The sequence below is a fragment of the Cynara cardunculus genome, unplaced genomic scaffold (assembly GCF_001531365.2).
Source record: "Cynara cardunculus var. scolymus isolate 2C unplaced genomic scaffold, CcrdV1 Un_Scaffold_723, whole genome shotgun sequence".
Lineage (NCBI taxonomy): Eukaryota > Viridiplantae > Streptophyta > Magnoliopsida > Asterales > Asteraceae > Cynara > Cynara cardunculus.
This window is the reverse complement of record NW_020200608.1, coordinates 108631-130302: the sequence shown is the minus strand read 5'-3', so window position 1 is coordinate 130302 and position 21672 is coordinate 108631. Positions and strand designations below refer to the sequence as shown.

Below are 21672 nucleotides of genomic sequence, written 5' to 3'. Positions count from 1 at the left end.
TTCTTCTTGAACAAATTCCAGATTAGTTTTTGTTAATCCATGACGATTTTATATGTGACCTTTAGTTCTTTATATTTTGACATATGATTAAATTGATTTTTGCTAAGTAACAATTGTCTCAATTCTTAACGTTGAATCCCACAAGTTTTGGAGATTATTTTACTCATATACCATTTGGGGTCTAAGAAATGGATCTTATTTTCTATTAAGTATGTTAGTCGAATAAATATTGCTTGATAATTAAAATATATATGAAAGTGTTTTGCTAAACGATGAGGCTAAAAATTGACTTGTGTATGTTATATGTCATGTAGAATGAACAATCATGGACTATTGCTCATCAAGCTTATGTTTTTGCATTCTTGAAGTTTGTTCATGTATATTTTTTCACATCGTTCTAATTACAAACTATTTACACAGGATGATTATCCTTAGACACAATCTACAAGAGAGAATATAATCCAAGTAATATGTAATTTGCTTTTAGGGATTAGATTCTTGTTTGTTTCCGTTAAACAGAAATGTAACATGTTATCTCGGAGATTTTTATCTCTACAACGTTTGTACTTCGTAGTAATATCATTTGTTATTAACGTCAATGGACCTAACAAGTTCTATACATCATAATTCATAGAAAAAATATCAAATCCTCTTACCAAAGTAGATAAAGAGTTCAATGGCAAAAGGAAACAAACTTGCTTAATATCAACTCACTTGGCTTAATGCAAAGAGATAATTAAATGAGAATAAACAAATTGTTTGTATTAATCACCCAAAAGAATGGCCATACCATACACAGTACAAATACAACACCAGAAACTCCTTATACCGACTAGATAGAGTAGCAAAAACGGAATGGAGATATATCGTGCCATTGCCAGTGCCCTACAGTCGGTCAGTACTACACTAGAAATATATTTAATATATATTCTTATCTGTACACAAACAAACATGTCACACTTTGATTATTATGGGGCCTACACATGTCTGGAACAAGTTGCTTAGAACAGGCTGCACTTCACGAGAGCTGTGCTCACAACGCACCAACTCTACTAGCAACGGAAACAACCTAGATGCATACTTCCTAAAGCAATCCTTGTCTACTTCACTTAAAACCCTCAATGCTGACACAAGCAAAGATGTCCTTGCCCCTAATTCTTCCTTCACACCTGAATTCAGTGGAAGGATCCAATGGACCACTGCTTTTTCTGGTTTCCCCTCTTCCAATCTCGAACATTTGAGATATATTTCTATAATTTCTTCGCATATTAAAAATAGTCGTGCTTCTATACCCATCTCATCTGACAAAGATGGGTTGCTCGTCAGTAAATGGTGCAATAGGTTGAGTATGTTTTGATAAGATTCGTTCTCAAAATGTACTACGGGTGGATCAGAGATCTCAAGGATGGAGCATGCTCTCTGCAGCTTCAGATGTAGGCCCATTTCTGAGCTCAATTGATGAGCATGAGACATGGTCTGTGAAAATATTTCAAGTACAATCTTGACACTTGAGGCCTTCAGCAAGTCTTGGTGCATGTTGTACAGATCAGTTGTCACCTGTAACATTTGTAACCAAAGTCATTTTCTACTACAAATCTATCAATAAAACAACACAACATCTTTAATGGTAGAGAGTGGACCTGCATGATAAGTAGTTGCATTGATATATGAGTTTTCATTCTTGAAACAATATATCCTGCCGTTTGCAAGTTGTCATCCTCGTAGTTTTCAGTTGTACCATTATTGCTCAATGTCTCCCCATCATCATAGGAATAGGAATACGATTGAGCAACATTTGGCACGTCAATCCTATCCATAATTCTGATGAGTTTTAGGAAACCTGGCAACATTGAAGCTGAGGTTTCTTTCAAAGAAAGAAAGATGCATGACCACTCATCTTCAGTGAGCATGCATCCCAAGTCACCCACCAAATGCATCAATGCAGATACTCCAGTGCTAGCAGAACCTTGACTTGGATTTCTGAAAAGTCCTGCTAGTAGTGATACTACTTCAGTTAATTGAGCCCTCATCACAGGAAAAAAATTGACGAATAGATCTATTAAACACCGAGTTGCCACAGAAGACGTTTCAGAATCCCAAGTGCTTGGTTCTGGATGTGAAAATATAGAAGCTGGTGAAGACTGATCATTATTCTCTTTCTTGTCCCTCACAAATTTGAAGACAGGGAAAATCACTGAATTGATTACGGTAATCCAAAATGAGTGAGAAAAAAGATGGCCATGGTCCTTCAAAATATTGAAAAGCACTTCCAAAGCACTCTTTCTGATAGCTAACCTAGGATCCGACGTCAACGAAGATAACCCTGAAACAGCAAGGTAAAAAACAATATGAGAATATGTCTGATATGGTTGTGGGCCAGAGAACATCTAACATTAAATAAAAGCAATCCTGAAAGCAAGCAGCATTTCTTCAAAGATAAATTAGGTTCCTGCCAGAGATTGAAGTAGTGCATCTGGTAGTAGGTCGAAGTTCAGCATACCCCAACAGGTTTCTTTTTAATTCATGTTTGGTATTAAATAAAAGTCAAGGCAGAGAGAAATGACTTGTCGGATGCTTTAGAGGATTAGGTAAGTTACCACTCAGCAAAGGAATCCAATAGGAAGCATTCTCATCTTTATCCATTAAAGTATGTCCATCAGCAGTAGCTTCCTTCACTTGAATGCTTGAATCATCATCAGCATTTTCTCTGCTGCAAATAAGACCCCCTTCGGCAAGTTTCACAGCACAGAACCGGAGAAAAGCAATGGCGTTAAGGCTTACATCACTGTTAAATCTGCTATTGGTGAAGGTTATGAGGCATCTAACACAATCAGTAAAAGTCACGGTCTCCGTCTCAGTTATATAAGGAAAATATTCCCGTACTATTTTCTCCATGGTCTCAAACGCCAACAACACAATATTCTTCCTTTCATCAGCAGCAGCAGCGGTTAATGCCTGTGAAAAAAAATTGAATGCATATAATGAACAATGTCAGCAACAGCAAGTTTCTAGGTATCTTTAGGTACATAGAGCTGTTGAACTTATTGTGGGGGTCACCACTAGGCATCATTTTGTACATAAATCTGTTCAACATGATGAACACACCACCACCAGTCAGTAGTTTCTGGACATGCCTTTTAAAGGGTCTGAGATCCATCATTGCAATCTCCAACTAACAGTCTCCTAGCCTTTCCTCAAAGTCGATGACTATTCATCACGATTACCTTGACACCAAAGAAGAGTTCAACTCAATGCTTTAAAGTGAAAGCATCGTCAACTAAAGATAGCCTACTTATTTTTTGGTGAATTAATGACCTCACTTCTGTTACCAGTTTAGAATGTGCATGATGCTATATGAATCACCTGTCACCAGTCATATCTAAGTTGGAAAAAGGGAAGATTGAAAAAGCATTTATAAAATCATCATCTACGTTCAAAATTAATCCGAATCCTTCTTGGAGACAGCTCAACTATGCATATAACCCGTCAAATGGATATCCTGGAAGCCCAAGACGTTATACCTAAAGCTAGCATTTCCTTATAAAAGGAACAGCAGAAGATAGCTTTCCCTTTTATTCCTTTAATCAATCATTCAACTCATCAATTTCAACCTTCAATCTGTGTCAATTACTTGTTTGAATTCAATTCTTAGCAGAATGATAGCTTTCTTTGCAGAGAGTGAAGGTGTGATACTCTAATGAAACTAAGCATTTGTGCTCTTTGTTATAGGATTTTTTGACAAGGTACCCCTATTGGCAACACGTTGCACTAAATTAAATGTTAGGAATTATTTTCATGTGTTCAGCACTTTAACGTAATTCAACTTCATATGTTTATATATGTACTTTTGCCATAATCATGCTTCGCACTAACGTAATGAAATGAAGGAGCAAATTCAAACAGGTCAATCTAAACTTTTTGCCCCATGATACATTCCAGTAAGAAAGAAAAATTGCCAATCTGATCCATTACCGTTTGACATGTTATCCACTCTCCAACATGTTCACTTTGTTACCTCTTAGTTCTCATATTGGGACTTGGGTTCAGATTACTCTTTAGATTCTTGTTCTTAGGTAATCTCGTTTTAAGTGAACTAAGATGTTATCTCAGTTTGCACAGTATGAGAATAATCAAGATTTGGATGTCCAAACTTACTATTTGTTGATATAAATTTTGGTAACAGTTTGTTGATCCAATTCGAACTCTAAAACTTCATGTTCAATTCGAACTCTATAACTTGATCTTCAATTCGAACAACCATTTACAGGCTAATTTCAACTAATGTATCTAAAACTAATGAATGAGATCTTTCAAGTTCCTTGAAATGCATCATTATAAGTAAAATAAAGTCAATGAAGAATCCTTCAAATCCTCCTAAGAATTACTAACACCTAAGTAGTCCCCAGAAAACTAGTTTCACAAAACTGTACCAAATAACATCCTCGCCATATGTGAGAACAAACAGAAATTTCCGATCCCAGCATTTCATTGGAAATTCAATGGCTACAATAGTTTGGCAATGTACAGCAGAAAATGATAAACAAGAAAGAAGAAAGACAAACATCAAGCAACCTAAAGGAGAAAAAAGATTAAGCTAAGTGATGAAGATAGAGTGGGGCCAAAAAAATTCATCCAATACATGGATCAAATATAGGTTACATTCCAGTTGAGATATTTGAGTATAATGCTATGTTTAAAGAATGGAACACCAGCTTAACAGAAATAGGAAGGAATGCATAATGAAAACTTACCATGAAAACGCTTTTCCAGCCAGATTTCACATTATCGACCCGGCTCAGGATCATCTGTGAGAGGCAACGAACTATTAGTTCCCTGATTTCAACAGAGTTGCTTTTCTGCATGACGATCACGAAAGGTCTCAAAAACTCATTTTGGAAGTTATAGTTTGCCAACTCTTCTCGCTCAAGGAATTTCATAGAAAGTTGACGCAATGAATCCATGACAAAGATGGCAACTGAAAGATTTTCTGACAAACCAACCGAAACAAAGAAATCTGAAAGGACATTCCATATGCGAGACCACACTAATCTGATTCGGTTCATGTTGTAGTGCCTGAAGAAAATTCAAATGATAAGGTGTGAAAATCTAAAAGGAAGGACTTTGATTTAATGACTTGTATGCCTTGCACCATTGTTAGGATATTTTAGATAATAGCCTTCCTACCTTTTAGTTGAGGCAAAAAGATCATTTCTACGACTTGTGAGAAAATTGTTGGTGCAATGTCTATATAAGCACTTTCAGGTACAATATTTTATGACACTGATGATTTGAAGGATGAGGTGTACTAGAAAGGCGTTCTGGATAAGCTTGTTGCATATTCTTACAATATTTTAACATCCCTTGCAAGATTATGTGCAACAAGCTTATCCAGAATGCCTTTCTACTACACCTCATACTTCAAACCTTCAGTAATAAATATTGTACCTGAAAGTGCTTATGTAGACACTGCACCAACAATTTTGTAGAAAATTATAGAAATGATCTTTCTCCTCAACTAAGATAAGAAGATTGTTAGTTGCAAGGCACACAAGTCATCAAGGCAAACACAAAACAACGACAAGGTTTTGAGAAAATAAAAATTTTGATGAGATTTTGAGCAAATAAAATAAATGCATTTGCTTATACTAGAGAAGCAAAGATAGGATCTTACGCAACTTCCACTATTTTTGTCAGACTGAATACTCGAGGATCTGTTGGTGACTGCAATTCTGACATGGACACTTTACAAAGAGCTTTCACAAAAGCCACTATTGCTTCGCTGTTTAACCTTTGGCTATGAGCAAAAATGTGGTTAAGCTCAAAATTTCCTATCTGTTCAAGCAGGTTCAAATTTGAAATGAAGCTGTTAATTTGTTCCGGGGTTACCAGTCCTGAGGTATTGACTCCCAGAGAAGTGCTGTCATATGAACTCCCTCGAACAACGGCCATTACAATTGGATTCTGGAGGGTTCCTTTCTTTTTCAAGGATGTAAAACTGGATCTCACTGACTTGTCCTCTGTCTCAATGTTTGATCCACTTAAAAAGGATGCATCAGATGGAGCACCCTCTCCCAATAGTTGCAAATGCTCAAATCGAGATAGAGTGGTCAATATGTGTTCCCAGGCATCCTGAAGATAATTTCCGTCTTCTATGGCGATTGCTATTGTTGCCTACCAATAAAATTTATAAATGTAAGCCTAAGATTTAACAAAGGCCGCTTATTGAATACATGCAAACCATAAGAGCATAAAACCTGAGCAAAATTCGAGTTTCTGTCATTTTCGAAGACAATTATTTAGAATTAACATATGTTGGCATCATATACAAGTTTAGGTGGCAGAAATATAAATGTGTTGTGACTCGTGCTGCATGTTTGTGTAAGTGATGAGTTTCACAAATGTTCATTATTTACTGACAGTTCTAACACTTTGACAGTAATAAATCTAACTCCCTTTGGAGTGATAACACGTTCCTAGAAAAAGCAGTGACTACCTTAACAGCATCCACATTTTTTTGCTTCATATCTGCAGCACAATGAAGGTATGTGAACTTTGCAACAGTGGTGACAAATGCATCCCTCTGTGTCTGCATACCCATGACTGCGGTAACATGCACAGCGTGCCTAAAGCCCTGTAAGCAATGATTAGTGGCTGCTTTATCATCACTCTGATCCAACGTTACACTGAAGGCAGCGAGCATCGGGCCCCAGCAGACTTCCACCATAAACCTCAATATTGCTGCATCTGCAACAGCATAGTAAGTAGACCTGCAAGAGAGCAAGTTTTTGGAATTCATAATCTATTTCTTAAATCAGGGATCAGAAAGCAGACATACAAGGTGATTAGCGTCTAAAAACTGAACGCCTAGAGCATCAAACTACTTTATTACATGCCCATCGTTGTTTCAAAGTTTGCAGTCATTGTGGAACTACAAGCATAAAATTTTGGCACTAAAACTGGCCAAAATACCACAATTTTCTTGACATTTTTCAGTTCTCTTTGAGTATGTGTGGAGGAGGGGGTGTTGAACTTTCATAATCTGCTATGTGCCCTACAACCTAGAGCCAAGAATCCTAGCAAAACTGTATTTTTAGAGGACACATGAAAAATTACAAATTATCAATTACAATCCATTTAGAAGGTAATTTATATTACTCTGATTTTCCCGCTTTAGCCTTGAACTGATCTTGGATGTGCCTTATGAGAGCTCCATTTGCACCCAACGGTTTCTCCTCTGTCTGTTTCCATACAAGATTAAGTATGCCGTCCAAGCCCAGTAATCTATTAACACTGTTTGTTTGCTTGCTCTGTGGTACTGAAGTATCAGCTTTCATCTTAATTTCATTCTTCACAATTTGATCATAAAGGGCACCCAAATATTCTTCAGGTAAGTCCTTTCCATCATCGATCCCACGGTTGTTCCGAATAAAATCAGCTTTGCTCATCTTACATATAAACCAGCATGAAATTCAGAGAAGATCTAAATAATCAATGTGGAATGTAATAAATTATATCAACCATATCAGTCTAAACACCCCGAAAGAACTTCCAAATGTTCAACCTCCACAACGGAATGATAAAACCTTGCAAGTATAATAAGAGAACAGATTGGAGGAAAAGAAAAACATAATCTTTCTCAACAAAAAGTAACACAGAGTAGCATTTTATGAGCACTCAAATTTATGTTACCCTCGATGAAATATTACATAAGCTAGCAATACATCAACCTGATCTATATTTTCTTCACTTTTTATCCTCTAAACCTAATTCAAACTCTAGTAAAGCATTTAAAAAAGTAGACTTTTGCATGTTCCTATGCATTTTATGCTTTGAAACAGTTCATGGAAATGCAACCTTGTCAAGAACACAGTGAAAAAATGTTTTGGTCCTCTATGATGTATAACTCTATATTTTCTGCCACACCACTATAAGGGGCCATTTACCCAATGCTTACCCGATAAGTGCTTACTGGTAAGAGTCAACATTTTCATTTAACTTAGCTGGTAAAGTTTTAGTCCATTCAAGCAACATGTATGCAACATTTTTATCCAGTAAGTGCTTACGGGGTAAGAGCTATGCTGTTATAGCGGTGAAAATACAAAATTTGCGGTCAGGACTGATATTTGAAATAGCGGTTATAGCAGTGGTATAGTGGTCTAAAAATAGCAGTTCATATAATATTTTCTAGAATTATATATATGTATGCATACATAAGCATATCATATGCATCAATTTTTAAAAATACAGTTTCAACATCAAAACATCAACTTAAACAAGTTTCACAAAACAAAATAGGAAAAGTGTTCATGAACGAGCTAATCAAAAGCAATAGGTTCGGCATCTTAGTCAACATAGTTCTAAAGAGGCCCAAGCTAAAATATCGGAGTATCAGTCCGCAATTTCACCTTAAATATCGGTCAATTGCGCCGCTAATATCGGAAACGCAATTTTCATCGCAATTTGACCACCACAATTTTCCCTTAGTCCACAATCCCCTATTGCGGCGCTATTAGCATAAGGTAAGAGTCGTCACTCTCACCTACCGGGTAGGACTCTCGGTCCTTGTCAACGCTTTCACCGGGTCAGATACTCAATCCTGTCATATTTATCCGATAAGGTAAAGTGACCCAGTAAGCACTCACCAGGTAAGTGTTTCGTAAACGGCCCATAAGATATTTTTTTATCACTCTAACTTGTATTTATACTCTCGAAGGCATGCTTGATTCAACTACCAACCAAACGGTTAGAATTTTACCCTCTGAAAGGTGATTACTACAAAAGTAAAGAACTGGAAGAAAGAGATATGTAAACAAATAAGAAACAGAAGAACAAACTGATATATTTCTCACAAAAACTACAAATAGTTCCTTTGCATTTTATGCTTTGAAACACATTCATGGAAATGCAACCTTGTCAAGAACATAGGGGAGAAATATGTCTTGGTCCTCTATGATGTCTAACAGTATATTTCTACTATATTGTTATATTGCCACTCTAGCCTGTATTTCTACCTTCAAATGCATGCTTAATTCAACTACCAGCCAAACATTTAGAATTTTACCTTCTGAGAAGTGATTACTACAAAAGTAAATAGCTGGAAGAACGAGATATGTAAGCAAAAAAGAAAACAGAAAAACAAACTAGATATGTTTCTCATCAAAACTACAAATAGTACAAGAACATAAGTTATGCCCTTTTATCAAATCTGTTCTATACTTCTATGACAAGAAAAGGAATTTGTATAGGAGGGCTGAGCAGATCATCCCTAATGCCTTCACTTAAAATTAGAAAAAAGAAACTGAGTGCTTGTACTTCCTACCTTCAGTTAAAAGAAGTTGAGAAAATATAGTGAGAGTAAGAAAAAAGAAAGAGACTAGGGTGTGATTCCATTTCCAAAAATATGTGGATTAAGCTTAGGTTTCCTACATGCCTATTATGTTCACTGCTGCCATCACCACTGCTGCTGATGTTGTTGATGCTGTTGATGGTTATGCCTTTGCTGCTGCTGGCACGGCTGATGTTGTTTTTGGAGTTCACTGAAGATGCCAAAGCAGGGTAAGAATATAGAGGGAACAGGTTTTGGCATTGGCTAGTGCAATCCTTTATTCTTGTTTTCCTCTACTTTCCTTTCCTTACATTTTTTCTTTTGAGAATATTCTATTTTTTATTTTAAAGATTAAGGTATAGCAACATACCATCTTTGCATTATGAGTATAAACAACACTTGCTATATGAAGTCAATAACTTGAAATTCAAAATGATAAACATATAACTGTTTTTGTTGGGTTTTAGTTATTCATCACCCGCCTTATTTGTTCATCACATTTTTATTCATCTCTTCCAGCCGCTACATACGATAGGCGAAAGAAAGACCCCCCATTTCATAGGGCGATAAGCTTGCGCTTGTTTAGAGGAATCATCATAAATTATTGAAGTGTGCCGTTCACGGTACATAATATATTCAGCCAGAGCCGCTCCTGCTTTGCTCATGCTTTTAGGGGGTGTTTCAGTAATTCGTTCTACAGGATCAAATCGGTAAAAAAAAGTTCAAATTTTATGGTCAGATGTCGATTGTGCATATTCAGCAGAAGAAAAAAGGAGTTGAGAAATCAAATAAAAATATATACCCATAGACCGACCAGAACCTATATTCAAACACAGTATTAAAACCAGAACACATTTTCCCCAGCAAGTATCGACATTTTTTAAGGGAGAACTAATCTAAAATCCTTCTCAGAAACCCACCATAAAAAAGGAAATAGCATTTAAGCTCCCCCCCCCCCCCTTCCTTCCCAAATAGAGAGGTGTGTCATGACGCATAAATCAATTTGTGTGCAGATTACACTTGTAACATAAATTGGGGAAGCAGGAACAAAGACTTTAACTTTACACCTAGTTTGAAACGATGTTGAAATGAAAAGAACAGCAAATGAAACCTCTAGTATTTCATAATAACAGAGGCGAGCGCCAAAGCTTACAAAGAGTAGTCAGCAAAGAGTATGATCTAACCCTAAAAGAGGAAAAACACTAATCATGATCCACTAATATGAAATATCCAGTGTAGTAAACTATCCAATTCCTGAATATACCAACATGATGGGCTATGATCTCACACATGAGCAAAATTACATCCTCAGACATAATCAGGACCACAAGACCACCTCAATATCCCATTGCATGAAAATCTATCGATACAAACACAAACCATAAAAAAAAAGAGTAATGAACTACAAAATTCATCCCTTAAAAAAATTGTCCCATCACCAACTTTATCCAAGTCCTTCAAACGAAGATCACAACCCAAATTGATTGGGAGTAATTTAACAGCACACAGATGAAACAAAGTTTTTACAAAAGGGTTCATCGGAGTTAACAAAACAGTTGACAGACAAAATCAACAAACTTAGCAATATCAAAGGATCGTTTTTTGTAATTCAGTCAAAAAGAGAACTATTTCTGAGGCACAACATAAGTAACTACAGTATGTGTCACATATGTGTCATGCACCCACCCGTTCGCTTCACATTCGAGAAGGAAGACACAGGAAATGAAGGCTGAGCAAGGGCCCCTAAGTGGAAGGAAATTAATCATCAGTTGGATGCATAGATCTGAGGAGCAAGGGATTTTTCCCTTGAGGGGTAGAAGTGGGAATATATGTTATTTTCTGTTACATGTTCTAGTTATACAAGCAGGGATGTGGGTTGGGTATAGATCATCAGAAAACTTGCCACCGTTTTAAAATGGAGAGCCTAGCCTCTCGAAAGCTAGGGTTCATTCTCTAATCAGAGCATCTCACACCTTATCACCCTCAATTCTTCATTAATTCTGGTTCTACACTTTGTGTCACAATAGTACGTGGAGTTGGCTGGTTGTTAAGATGAGTGACATCAATAAGCAAGAACATTGTGATACATCTAACTGCCACCCGGAATGAATAGCAAAATACTGCGAGTTTGTGACCAATGTTTACTTTGAGAAAACTAATAGCAAACATTTTCTAAGAAGCTGCACATCACATTCCACCTTCAAGATTCTTGTGTCAAAAATGTGTCTACTGACTTAACAGGTCATTCCCACACCATTCTTCACTATTCTTTAAAAACATAACCAAATTAAGTAAATACATTAAAAAGAAAAACACATACCGAAAAATATTCTTCATCCAAACATCTAATTGAAAGGTCTAAGCAAGAATGAAAATGCCCCGTATTTCATACACAGAAAGCAAATAGTATCAACTAAAAAAGACAAAAAAAAGAGGAAGGAGAAAAGTTAACATATTAGCTGCCTCTTCCAACAAAAGCAACTTTAACCTCTTCTTAGCTACAATTACAAATGAACAATCATCAGCTAGCTTCTGAAGCATTATTTTTTGGTTTGACCAGAGAAGGCAACAGTTACCCTCAGACAGTTTATTTTTCTATAAAATGATATCTACACCACTTCTTAGATAGTTCTCTTACATGGAAAAAAGTGCAGATAAGATGAAAAAAAGTGCAGATAAGATGAAAAAAGGTGCAGATAAGATTGCAACAAGTCTAAACCATCTGCGGGGGGGCCATTAAGACCAGAGGGACAAGTACCCCTTTCTAATACAAAACTCAATTGAGTTTGAACTCTGCAGACCCATTCTTTAGATTCAATGTTGGAGAGTTGGTAGAAAAATATAATAAAAACAAATCTAAATAGCTATTATCAATACTAATCAGATATATATTTCAACAATTTACTCTATCTGAAGCATGAATATGTCTGAAATATGAAGCAAAGATACTTTTCTCAGTTACTGTCAGAATATCAGTTCTGCAATGCACTGCTTTTGATGAACATTATTCCTGTTTTACTTTCTTAAGCATATCCTACAATATTAATTTTGGCCAACATTTCCCTAAAGCAAGGATTTCGAATCTTCTACCAGCCAGAAAGTAATCGGTATTGCATATCTCTGAACCAAATTAAAAAGATTTCAGGACCAGATAAATAAACATATAAGCCGTTACGAAGGTAATATAAACTATAAAGAGTTGGTAAATCTCACCTTGTCTTTCACCATGCTGTTATGAGCATCCGTATTCAGCATTATCACAGAATAGGCAAGGACATATGCTGTATCAGCACTAGTAAACGAATTAGGATTGCACTTACAATAGCGCTCCGCAAATTTTTCCATGATACGGTCAATTTTCTGCGCCTCACCAGGTAATCTGAAACCCCTTAGAAAAAATCTAATAGCCTCACCAAAGTCCCTTCCATCAAAATTAAAGGAATCAACATAAGCATGCATTACTTTTAATGAGAAATCATCCCTTTCGCCCAAATAGTCACCAATCACAGTCTCATTCAAACCAGAAGTGTTCTTCAAAAATAATGCAACCGCTTCCGGGGTACCATCAATCTTTTTGTTACTTATGAGGAACTCAATACCCTTCGAAGGTTTTCTATTGAACAGGGAAATACCTTTCTGCGGTAGCAAGGTGAAGATTTTAGTGCATAATCATATAAAAACTTAAATTTATATAAACATCGGATAGGCATAATACTAGCATTATTGGAAAGATTTGTCAAAGATATGGCATTGCAGAACAACGTAGAAGGTGCAATGTGGAAAATTAGAAAGGTCAAAAACATCCACCATATCATAGACAGTCAAAAAAATGAAAAACCTTACAGGTCATCAATATTACGTCAGGGGAACTTTGCTCACTCATGATATCAGTTCACATTTCGGCGTAGTTGGGTCACAAATGCTTATCTAGCTGCCTGCCTTGTTACTTATCTTATGGATTTTGGTATCTTGGATGGTACAGGGACACTCAGCACGAAGCAGTTTTGCAGCCATCCCTTACAAAAATAATGCTTGTAGAAGACATAGTTCCACATGTACCACAGAGGACCCACAGGCTGAAGCTACAGGGGCCTAAGTGTGAGATGGCCTCTTCCACAAGCATTGTTCATGTTAGGGATCTCTTAAATATATTTCCTTATTCATTGTTAGGGGTCCCCTATGTGTATTTCCCAATATATAGATGTTTACATACACATAAAAGAAAAGCAATCTCGCTAACATTTCATAGATATAAAACCAGAAAATATCTATAATAAATTATTTTATACCTGGAGTTCTAACTTATAAGCCCGGCGTTGCTCTAGCGTAGCAGTGGAGTGATCAGAGATTGCTTCTTGGTGCAGCTCAAAATCAGGAAGACTTCCTTCATCTCCTCCAAGACTTGTGTTACACTCAACAACACTATCATTATCAGATGTGTTCCGTACACCAAACTCACCTATCCTAAGCTGCTGGTCCATCCAAACTCCCATTGACTTGATTATTATGACCAAGCACTTAACTGATTCAAGCCGAAATGTTAGATCATGCACTGGTGACAAGGAGGTAGTGGAACCAGGTGGTGGACCTAGAGCAGTTTTCAGAAGACCGTTCACAGTCCTGTAAATGTCTGATGGAATTAACAAGGTTTAAATACTATTTACTAAAGCACAATCCTAGCACAAAACAGAAAGATATCAAAACTAAAACAAAGCAGTAAACGTTTGTGGGCATAAGAGACTAAGAGGAGAAGAGAGAGAGAGAGACAAAAATCCACAAGAAACGATTACATGGAATATCACTGATGCAGAACACAAAAATAAAAGATGACTCCACCAGTGAAAAGCAAGACACTGTGCAAATACATCTCTAAAATATTGTTCCCACACTCAAATCCTTACTTCTCATATCTAAGCACTTAAACTTCAATTGTGATGATGAGGAAGATACTACTAACAAACGTTAGAAGCAATCAAGAGAGATTTGACTGATTTTAAGGTTCACTACGGGCTTGGTGTATGCTAGGCTGACATCAAAAATTATTTTCCAGAAAAAATTAGGTTTAGCTCTCTCATCATAATTCCGTAAGCCCTGTACAATTTAGCGTACCATTACCAAACTAGAGGGTCATAAATGGCATCGTTGATCTTGCTCAAAAGAAAAATATTACAGCAACCACAGGAAAAATGTCCCACAGAATTCTAAGAATAAGAAATGAACAATAAATTACTAAAGGACAACAAATGACCTTGCAACATCTATGAATGTCTGCAGCTTCGATACTGCAGACGATTCAAGCAAAAATTGCACAACTAGAAATTAATAAAATGCCCATATGCTAATAAGCTTTGGGAGCAGAATGAAAGCGTAAAATTCAATTCATGACCAGCTCTATGAGAAAAAAGAAGTGCACACTACCAATGCCACTTGGCAGTGCAATGAGACCTACGAGATCATATACTTGGCATTAGCATCGACACAGCACTGTCTCCAGCTATGTCTTCAAGATATGAGGACTGGAATAGTTGATATAGGAAAAATCATCCGACATGGATGAAAAGGACAAGGATGAGTAAAACACCAAGAAGACTCATATTGTCAGTTCAACCTACTTTAAGCAAAAACTAAACAAAGAAAGAAGGTGAAAGACAACACCTTGAAAGAAATTCATTCTTTTATGCATGTCTCATCCACCAGGTTCATCAGATGCGAAATCTAAAGACAATGTAGCCTCCTTGATCACATGATCATATTTGTTCCACAATAGGTTCCAATTGTTACATACTATACTACTTAGTTGTCCAAAAAATTCCTCTCTACTAATACTTATCAAATCTTATGATATGATCATTGTGATTCATGATTCTATTATTTCTAATTTTACAACTAATTTATGAATTCACAACCATGATCGTCTCTAGCCCAACACTCTTCCAAGAATAGGGGATGAAGTGATGGTTTTAGATGAGTGAGAAAATTCCTCATCAGAAGCATTTCGTTCATTTCAATTTGCATCCCAACACTTATACAACTTGCCCAAGAGATTGAAATTCCAATAGAAAATCATCAAAATCTATAGAAAGATGCAACCCATAGCCTTAAGTGACTCGGGAAAAATTCAAAACTTAAGAATTAATAGGTCGATGCTAACTTTACATACTTACTAGCAAGCAAAAGAAAGAAAAAAAGTCACAAACTCAGGCTTAAGTACCAGTTATGATGTGATTGTCTATAACTATCAGCAAAATGCAGCCATAACAATTAGTCAGTAATTATACTAGTAGACAGGGGACAAACAGGATTACATGCAACACAAATTTCAACGGTACCTTTAAAGGGGGTCAAAGGTGGGAGTCCATTATAAATGTTGTTAGGTTGTTTTTTGAAGCCGCTACCAACAGGTATGATCCCCCCCAGGTAGAGCACTGTTTCGGTGCGGGCCGCAAGAGCGGTACCAAATCAACACGAAATGCACGTCGTGGTGTACGAATATGGTTCCCCGGTATTACCCATCCGCCAGGAGAGTTTATAAACAAATGACCCTGCATCTTTTTTATCTCTCCCGCATTTTTTTGTATTAGTCAAGGGATATAAACACATAGAGAAACAATTTCCTAATTCAGCTACCGAAAGAACCCCTAAACAGGCTGAAAGCATATATAACTTGTAGAAAAGTAACTTACTGTCAGCAAGGAAACTGCAAGTACCATGATAAAGAAACAATGACGATAGAACAAAGATAGCAGTAAACAAAGTTGGATTTACTAACACAGTCTAGAATGTGCATTTTGACATCATCAACTACAAGCATTCACTTGCAACTATAATCACAAAGAAACATAAAGAATCTTTAATGGTCTGTTACCTTTCAAATATGTTTGGAGAATCAACATCACAATCATAGTTGACAAAAACGTCGATCATAATCTGTGAATCCTCAGATATTTTATCCAGTAAATTAAGAATTGTCATCTTCTGTATGAAACTCGGCTGAAGCACATTTTCAAGCACACGGAGAATGAGCATTGGGAAAAATATCCCTATTTCTGATTTCAACACGGATCTGTATTTTGATAATAAGCTCTGAAATATCGAACAGAGAAGCTGAAAAACTGACATGACCGACAGCGCACTATTTTTCAACAAGGACAGGCAAAGAAACTGTTTGATCACATTGAGGAACCTGAAGAGTAAGATATCACATTCAACAAACATAGAGTCCGTACATTAAATTTAATTCTGGAAAGAGAAACAAAACTCAAATATAATATAAACAAGTCATCCCACATGCTATGCAAGCAAACAGAGTTTATATTCCAGATAATCAATCAATGACAATAGAATGTTAGAGCTCAAATACATGTAGCTGTATTAAACACTATCTCCTCATCAATTGGGCTATGCATCAGTTCCAACCTTGAAGAGGTTTATGACATCATAATAAGTCGGTTTAAAAAATAAGGGGATCAATTTTACATAACAAAGAAGCAAATATTTTGACAGAACAAATTTGTGGCTAATAGCTATCAAACCACTCCCTTGAAAGTTAATTTGTTAGAAAAAGTCGACTTGAAGCCTTTCCTAAAAGTAATCAAACCAGCTTTTAGCCACCATATAAAAAAATCAACCATGTAGTAAGCAAAAAAAAAAACTGTGTTATCTTCTTTATTCTATGGCTAGCCATCAGAGAGAAGCTCAGAACACAAGATAAGATGGTGAATTGGAGCTCTAATCAAAGCCTTTTGTGTCTCTCGCCCCCTCTTTTGGACGTTAGTCATAGGATGTTTTTGTGTTTCCACTCATTTTATCAACAAAATACTTTTCCGTGTGGCTAAGCCACCCTCTTACAAAAAAAATAAAGCCATGTTATCAAATTTGATGAAAAGAAAGAATGTTAAATACCTCTCGAGTTACAAAATGATATAAATCTCTCACTTTCAGCCTAGACTCGTTAAATTTTTTAACTCGACTCTATTATCGTAGACGCTTGCAGAAGTTTTGTTTCATTTTGAGGCAGTAAAACTAACATAATTAACTCACAAACAGAAGCATGTACCCAAAACTAGTTGTGTCATTCTACAATTGAAACCCAAAAGACATAAAAGGATGGGAGATTTGGAGCAATTAACTGCAATGTGATTTTAACTACTTTCAGTCATCGTTATTAGATAATAACTCTCCAACATCTACCAGAAATTACTTACTTATTGAGCTGAGAGAAGAAGATGATGCTAGTCTATTCTTGGCAGTATTTCATTGCGCCATGCTTAACTTTCTTATTAGAGAAAACCCTCTTTGACAATAAAATTCAACTTTGACCGCTCATCTAAGGAATTATTTATTTTGTCTCCTTTTCACATAGTTTTTAATGATCCAAAAATTGGTTGTTTTTATAAACAGAAGAATCTCAGGTCTCCTGTATTTGGACCACATTATGAAAAGAAAACGGAGCTTAAGATGTTACTTGAATGAGATGTATATACTTCTCATCACATCAATAGAAGCAATGAGTAGCTATTTTAGAGTCTCTATAAGTACATAGGCAAAGATAATGGTTGCAGTTATCGATTCAAGGACGTCCGGGGACTCTGATTTTCAGGGTAAAACTCCAGCCTAACCGAACCCCAATCAAATCTAATAGTAATTGGAAGAGGTAGCCTCAAACCTTATGATTGGTGTTTATCCCCAAAAAAGTTAGATGCATGAATCTGATATGGAGAGATGTTGGTAGGCCTGCTAACTGAAACCAACTATTCAACTCAAAATCATGGTCGTATTTATTGCAAATGATTTGCTATTATGTTTATAATGCTCATGAACAAAAAAATTGGAGAATCATGCCTAGAAACGAACAAGATTGCAATTAAGTGGTGAGGAGGATGCCCCCTTGTAAAGCTGAAATATTGTGTAGTTTGATAAAATGGACTTCTTGTGATCTGCTGGCTCCTTCATCGCTATGAATCTTCAAGGACTCCTATTGTAATTTTTTCCAACTTTATATACTTGTGAGATTGACCAACTTTGGTTCAATTATATTTCTTCGCCTTATTATTTTTGGTCTATTTATTGAGAGCGTTACGGTTTAAGGTGAGGAGGAGATGCAGGTCAAAGAGGAAGTGGGACGAAGAGTTGAGAATGGACATGGCGGCATTGGTCTTTCCAAGGACATGGCTTCATATAGGAGCTCTTGGAGACGCATATCAGGGTAGCAGATTATTTCAAGAAAATTACTAGGTCAGTTGGGGGAGAGTAGATAAGAGGGTAGAGGGTGGGATGGGAGAGGGTAGAAAGGAATTGAGATAGGTTTGTTGTGCCGTAGGATACATAGTGGAGGCCTGGAGGGAATCTTTGGTTTGTCCCGTTTTTGTCTGTTGAGCATGTTTTCTCTTTTTCTCTGTTTTTCTTCTCATCTTGTTTACTCCTTCAAATCTTTTTCTAAATTTGCCTTTCAAAAATACTTGTTCAAAACTGAACTCTCTAGCTAAACTTTCCTAATCTTGTTCACAAGTCGGGCCTTCTAGGAAACAACCTCTCTACCTCTTGAGGTGAAGGCATGGTATGCATACATCCTACCCCTCATACCCTACTTCTAGATGGGATCTACTGGGTTTGTTTTGTTTTGTTTGGTTTGGTTTGATTTGGTTTGGTGTGGTCGTATTGAGATCAATACCGAATATCTCATCTTTTTCCAATTAGGACCTTATTTGGGCCCCTGACTTGAGGATCACATATACTGTTCAGTGCATGAACGTATCTAACAATATCTGGGTGGTCTATTGTGGTTTCTCCCTCAGTCATGTGGACATATTGATATTTGATATTTTCCATTTTTCCTACAAGAAAATACTTCTACAGCTTGGTCATATAATGTGTTTGCCCTCAATCTTAACACATGATGATCGGATTGTCAAAGCAACTTACATTTAGTTTAGTGACATGCAGTTATCAGGAAATTAACCAATGTATTTTAAGAGTTATACAGATATAGCTAAAATATCAAAGGTGTCAGACAGTTAAGAGACATGCAATTACTTGCCTCTCATTTGTACGCCATAATGGACCCCCATTTTCCATGATTACCTTCAGTAGCTCCAGAGACAACATCTTTCCCCTCAAGAGAATCTGATCGTCAGGCTGCTCCTGAGAAGAAAACTTCATTGACAGTTTACATAAATTCTTGAAAACCAGGACCCCATCATCCCTGATCTTAGAATAACTACTCAAATCCGCCTTCTCAGCCGATTCAGCATCAGAAGAATCAGCTTTTTCATTGGCGGTAGCAGACTTGGCATCTTGCAGTTCGGCCAACGGGTTTGCATTTTGACTAACTTCGACTACGTTAGTGAAAACAACCTCATTAATCATGTTCTGAACAAACTGTATAGAACTCCCTTCATTAAGATTCCTATCATTGAACTCTAACAGTTCGGTGACGGATACAGTCTTGAAGCTAACCAGCAGAGAATCCCCCTCCACCCTAGCAAAAATGATGGCCATCATCTGAGCTAACACCGACTTTGCACAGATCTGGTTAGTTCCGTTGACCCCTCCAAGATATATATTATAACAGGTCTTGACAATCTGGTTGAGGCAATCAGCCCGGATAAAGACAGTTGAAGATCGAACAGCTGAGAGCAAAGTTTTGAGGATGGAGAGCTCGACAACCTCTTCGCCGAGACTACCGCACTTGCATATAGAATCAATGAGACGGAATATGAGGGAGGAGGGTTGTTCAGAGGGGTCGATCTCGCAGCGGATGAGACGGAGGGAGAACAAACGATAGGAACAGTCGAGGGCGGGTTCAACGACTTTGGAGGAAGATGAATCAATGGCTAGGATGAGGGGGAGGATGAGAGATTCGGCGTCGGAGAGGGAGGAGACGCCGTAGAGCGGGGTAGAGGAGGAGGGATCGTCGGCGAGGGTTTCGAGCTTGTCGAGGGCGGATTTACAGGCAGTGACGATGTGGGAGTGTTTGCGCCAGGCAGCATTCTTGATGATCTTGTCGAGTGAAGGCCCTAGTAGCCATCCGCAGCGGGATTGGCCGCCTAGGGTTTGAGAACCCGACGACATTGATGTTGAGACCAGGGGAAGAAAGAATTCAAAAGGAGAGGAGGAGCTAAAGATGAAGATCAAGATCTTGGTCTTGATCTTGGTCTTGATCTTGATGACGAGACGAGACGAGAGATTGGTAAAAGAAATCCCTTCTGGGAATGAATTTCATTGTTTGTTTTTGAATTGATAGGATTGCTTGATCTTGTTTTGAATTTATTTATTCAACCGACAAACATAATAACTTCATCTACTTTAACTAACGCCTTCTTCTTACGTTTTTCAATAATTAAAATACCTTTTAAGAGTAAACTTCACTTTTGGTGTTGAACCATTTGTCAATATTAACGGTTTTTGTTATTCAATTTTACTTTAATTGGTTTGTAACGATTTTTGTTTATTCTTTTAACGAAAGTTAACTTCTTCTTTTTTTTCGTTAAATCCAATTAAATATGGAGCATCTTGATCTTTTTATCTATTTTCTAATTTTTCTATTAAAATAACATATCACATTTCATAATATTATTTATCTTTTATTTCCTTATTTTAATCTTACCATCACTAGCCATACCATCTTTTTAACCCCACTAGCGAATACACTTCGCCATTGTCTCCGCCATCACAATTTCCGAAAAACAATCATGAATCCAAAAACTTTAACAATCAAGATTTAACAAAGCTTCGAAACATATTTAATTCAACAATCAAGATTCAAAACAACATAGTTTTTAAAAAGGTTGAGTACTATATAGTATGTTCGTGTTCGACAGTGATGGTTTGGTTTACGATGACCTGATCCTTAAGATTTTCTTCAACCTTAGTCAGCTCTTTGATCTTTGAATGACAAATCTTCAATTGTTCTTGAAGATCAAGATTAAGCATTTATTGTTTAGACTTGCCATTCAGGGCATTGTAAAGATCTACCGTCAGTGTGTCTAACGCTGATAGGCTAGATGAGGAAGAAGAATATGGTTCATTCAGAAGACATATATGAGCAGGTGATGATGATGAGGGATCATTAGAAGTTGATGTCTCTGGAGCTTCCTCTTTGACATTTTTGGCTATTAAGCAGAGATATGTTGTATCTTCCTCATCAGATGATGATTCATTAGATGAATCAGCCCAGTCGTGCTCTTCAGTGACAAGACCCTTGGCCTTTCGCTAGAAGTTCTTCATCTCCTTATACTTCTCCTTCAGTTTCAGGTATTTATCATCCATAGATTTGAAGGAGGAAGGAGTTTTGGAAGATGGTGTCACAGCCTTCTTGGACCTGCATTCACCAACAAAGTGACCCTTGC

At 36.9% G+C, this 21672-nt stretch overlaps 1 protein-coding gene across 7 annotated transcripts; it reads right to left on the bottom strand.

The window, feature by feature from the left end:
• Positions 1–741: 741 nt before the first annotated feature.
• LOC112501943 (brefeldin A-inhibited guanine nucleotide-exchange protein 1) lies at positions 742–20483 on the bottom strand. Of its 7 annotated transcripts, none has more exons than XM_025105729.1 (12): positions 19362–20483; positions 16191–16508; positions 13615–13945; positions 12539–12961; positions 7156–7445; positions 6494–6767; positions 5672–6171; positions 5001–5073; positions 4752–4856; positions 2598–2955; positions 1641–2323; positions 742–1557 (listed from the first exon to the last, which is right to left on the bottom strand). In XM_025105729.1, the coding sequence occupies exons 1-12, from the start codon at positions 20393–20395 to the stop codon at positions 955–957; spliced, it is 4992 nt and encodes a 1663-aa protein (XP_024961497.1). In that variant the 5' UTR covers positions 20396–20483; the 3' UTR covers positions 742–954. The 7 variants fall into 7 exon arrangements, with proteins under 7 accessions (XP_024961497.1, XP_024961496.1, XP_024961495.1 ...); XM_025105728.1 differs by having other exon boundaries at positions 4752–5073; positions 12539–12606; positions 12697–12961; XM_025105727.1 differs by having other exon boundaries at positions 4752–5073.
• Positions 20484–21672: the final 1189 nt, after the last annotated feature.

Coding starts and splice junctions, on each gene's coding strand:
- LOC112501943 (XM_025105727.1), bottom strand. CDS start 20,395: ATGTCGTCGGGTTCTCAAACCCTAGGCGGCCAATCCCGCTGCGGATGG. Junction 6,768..7,155: donor GCTAAAGCGGGAAAATCAGA/GTAATATAAATT, acceptor GCTCTCTTGCAG/GTCTACTTACTATGCTGTTG. Junction 2,956..4,751: donor GCTGGAAAAGCGTTTTCATG/GTAAGTTTTCAT, acceptor TTTTTTTCACAG/GCATTAACCGCTGCTGCTGC.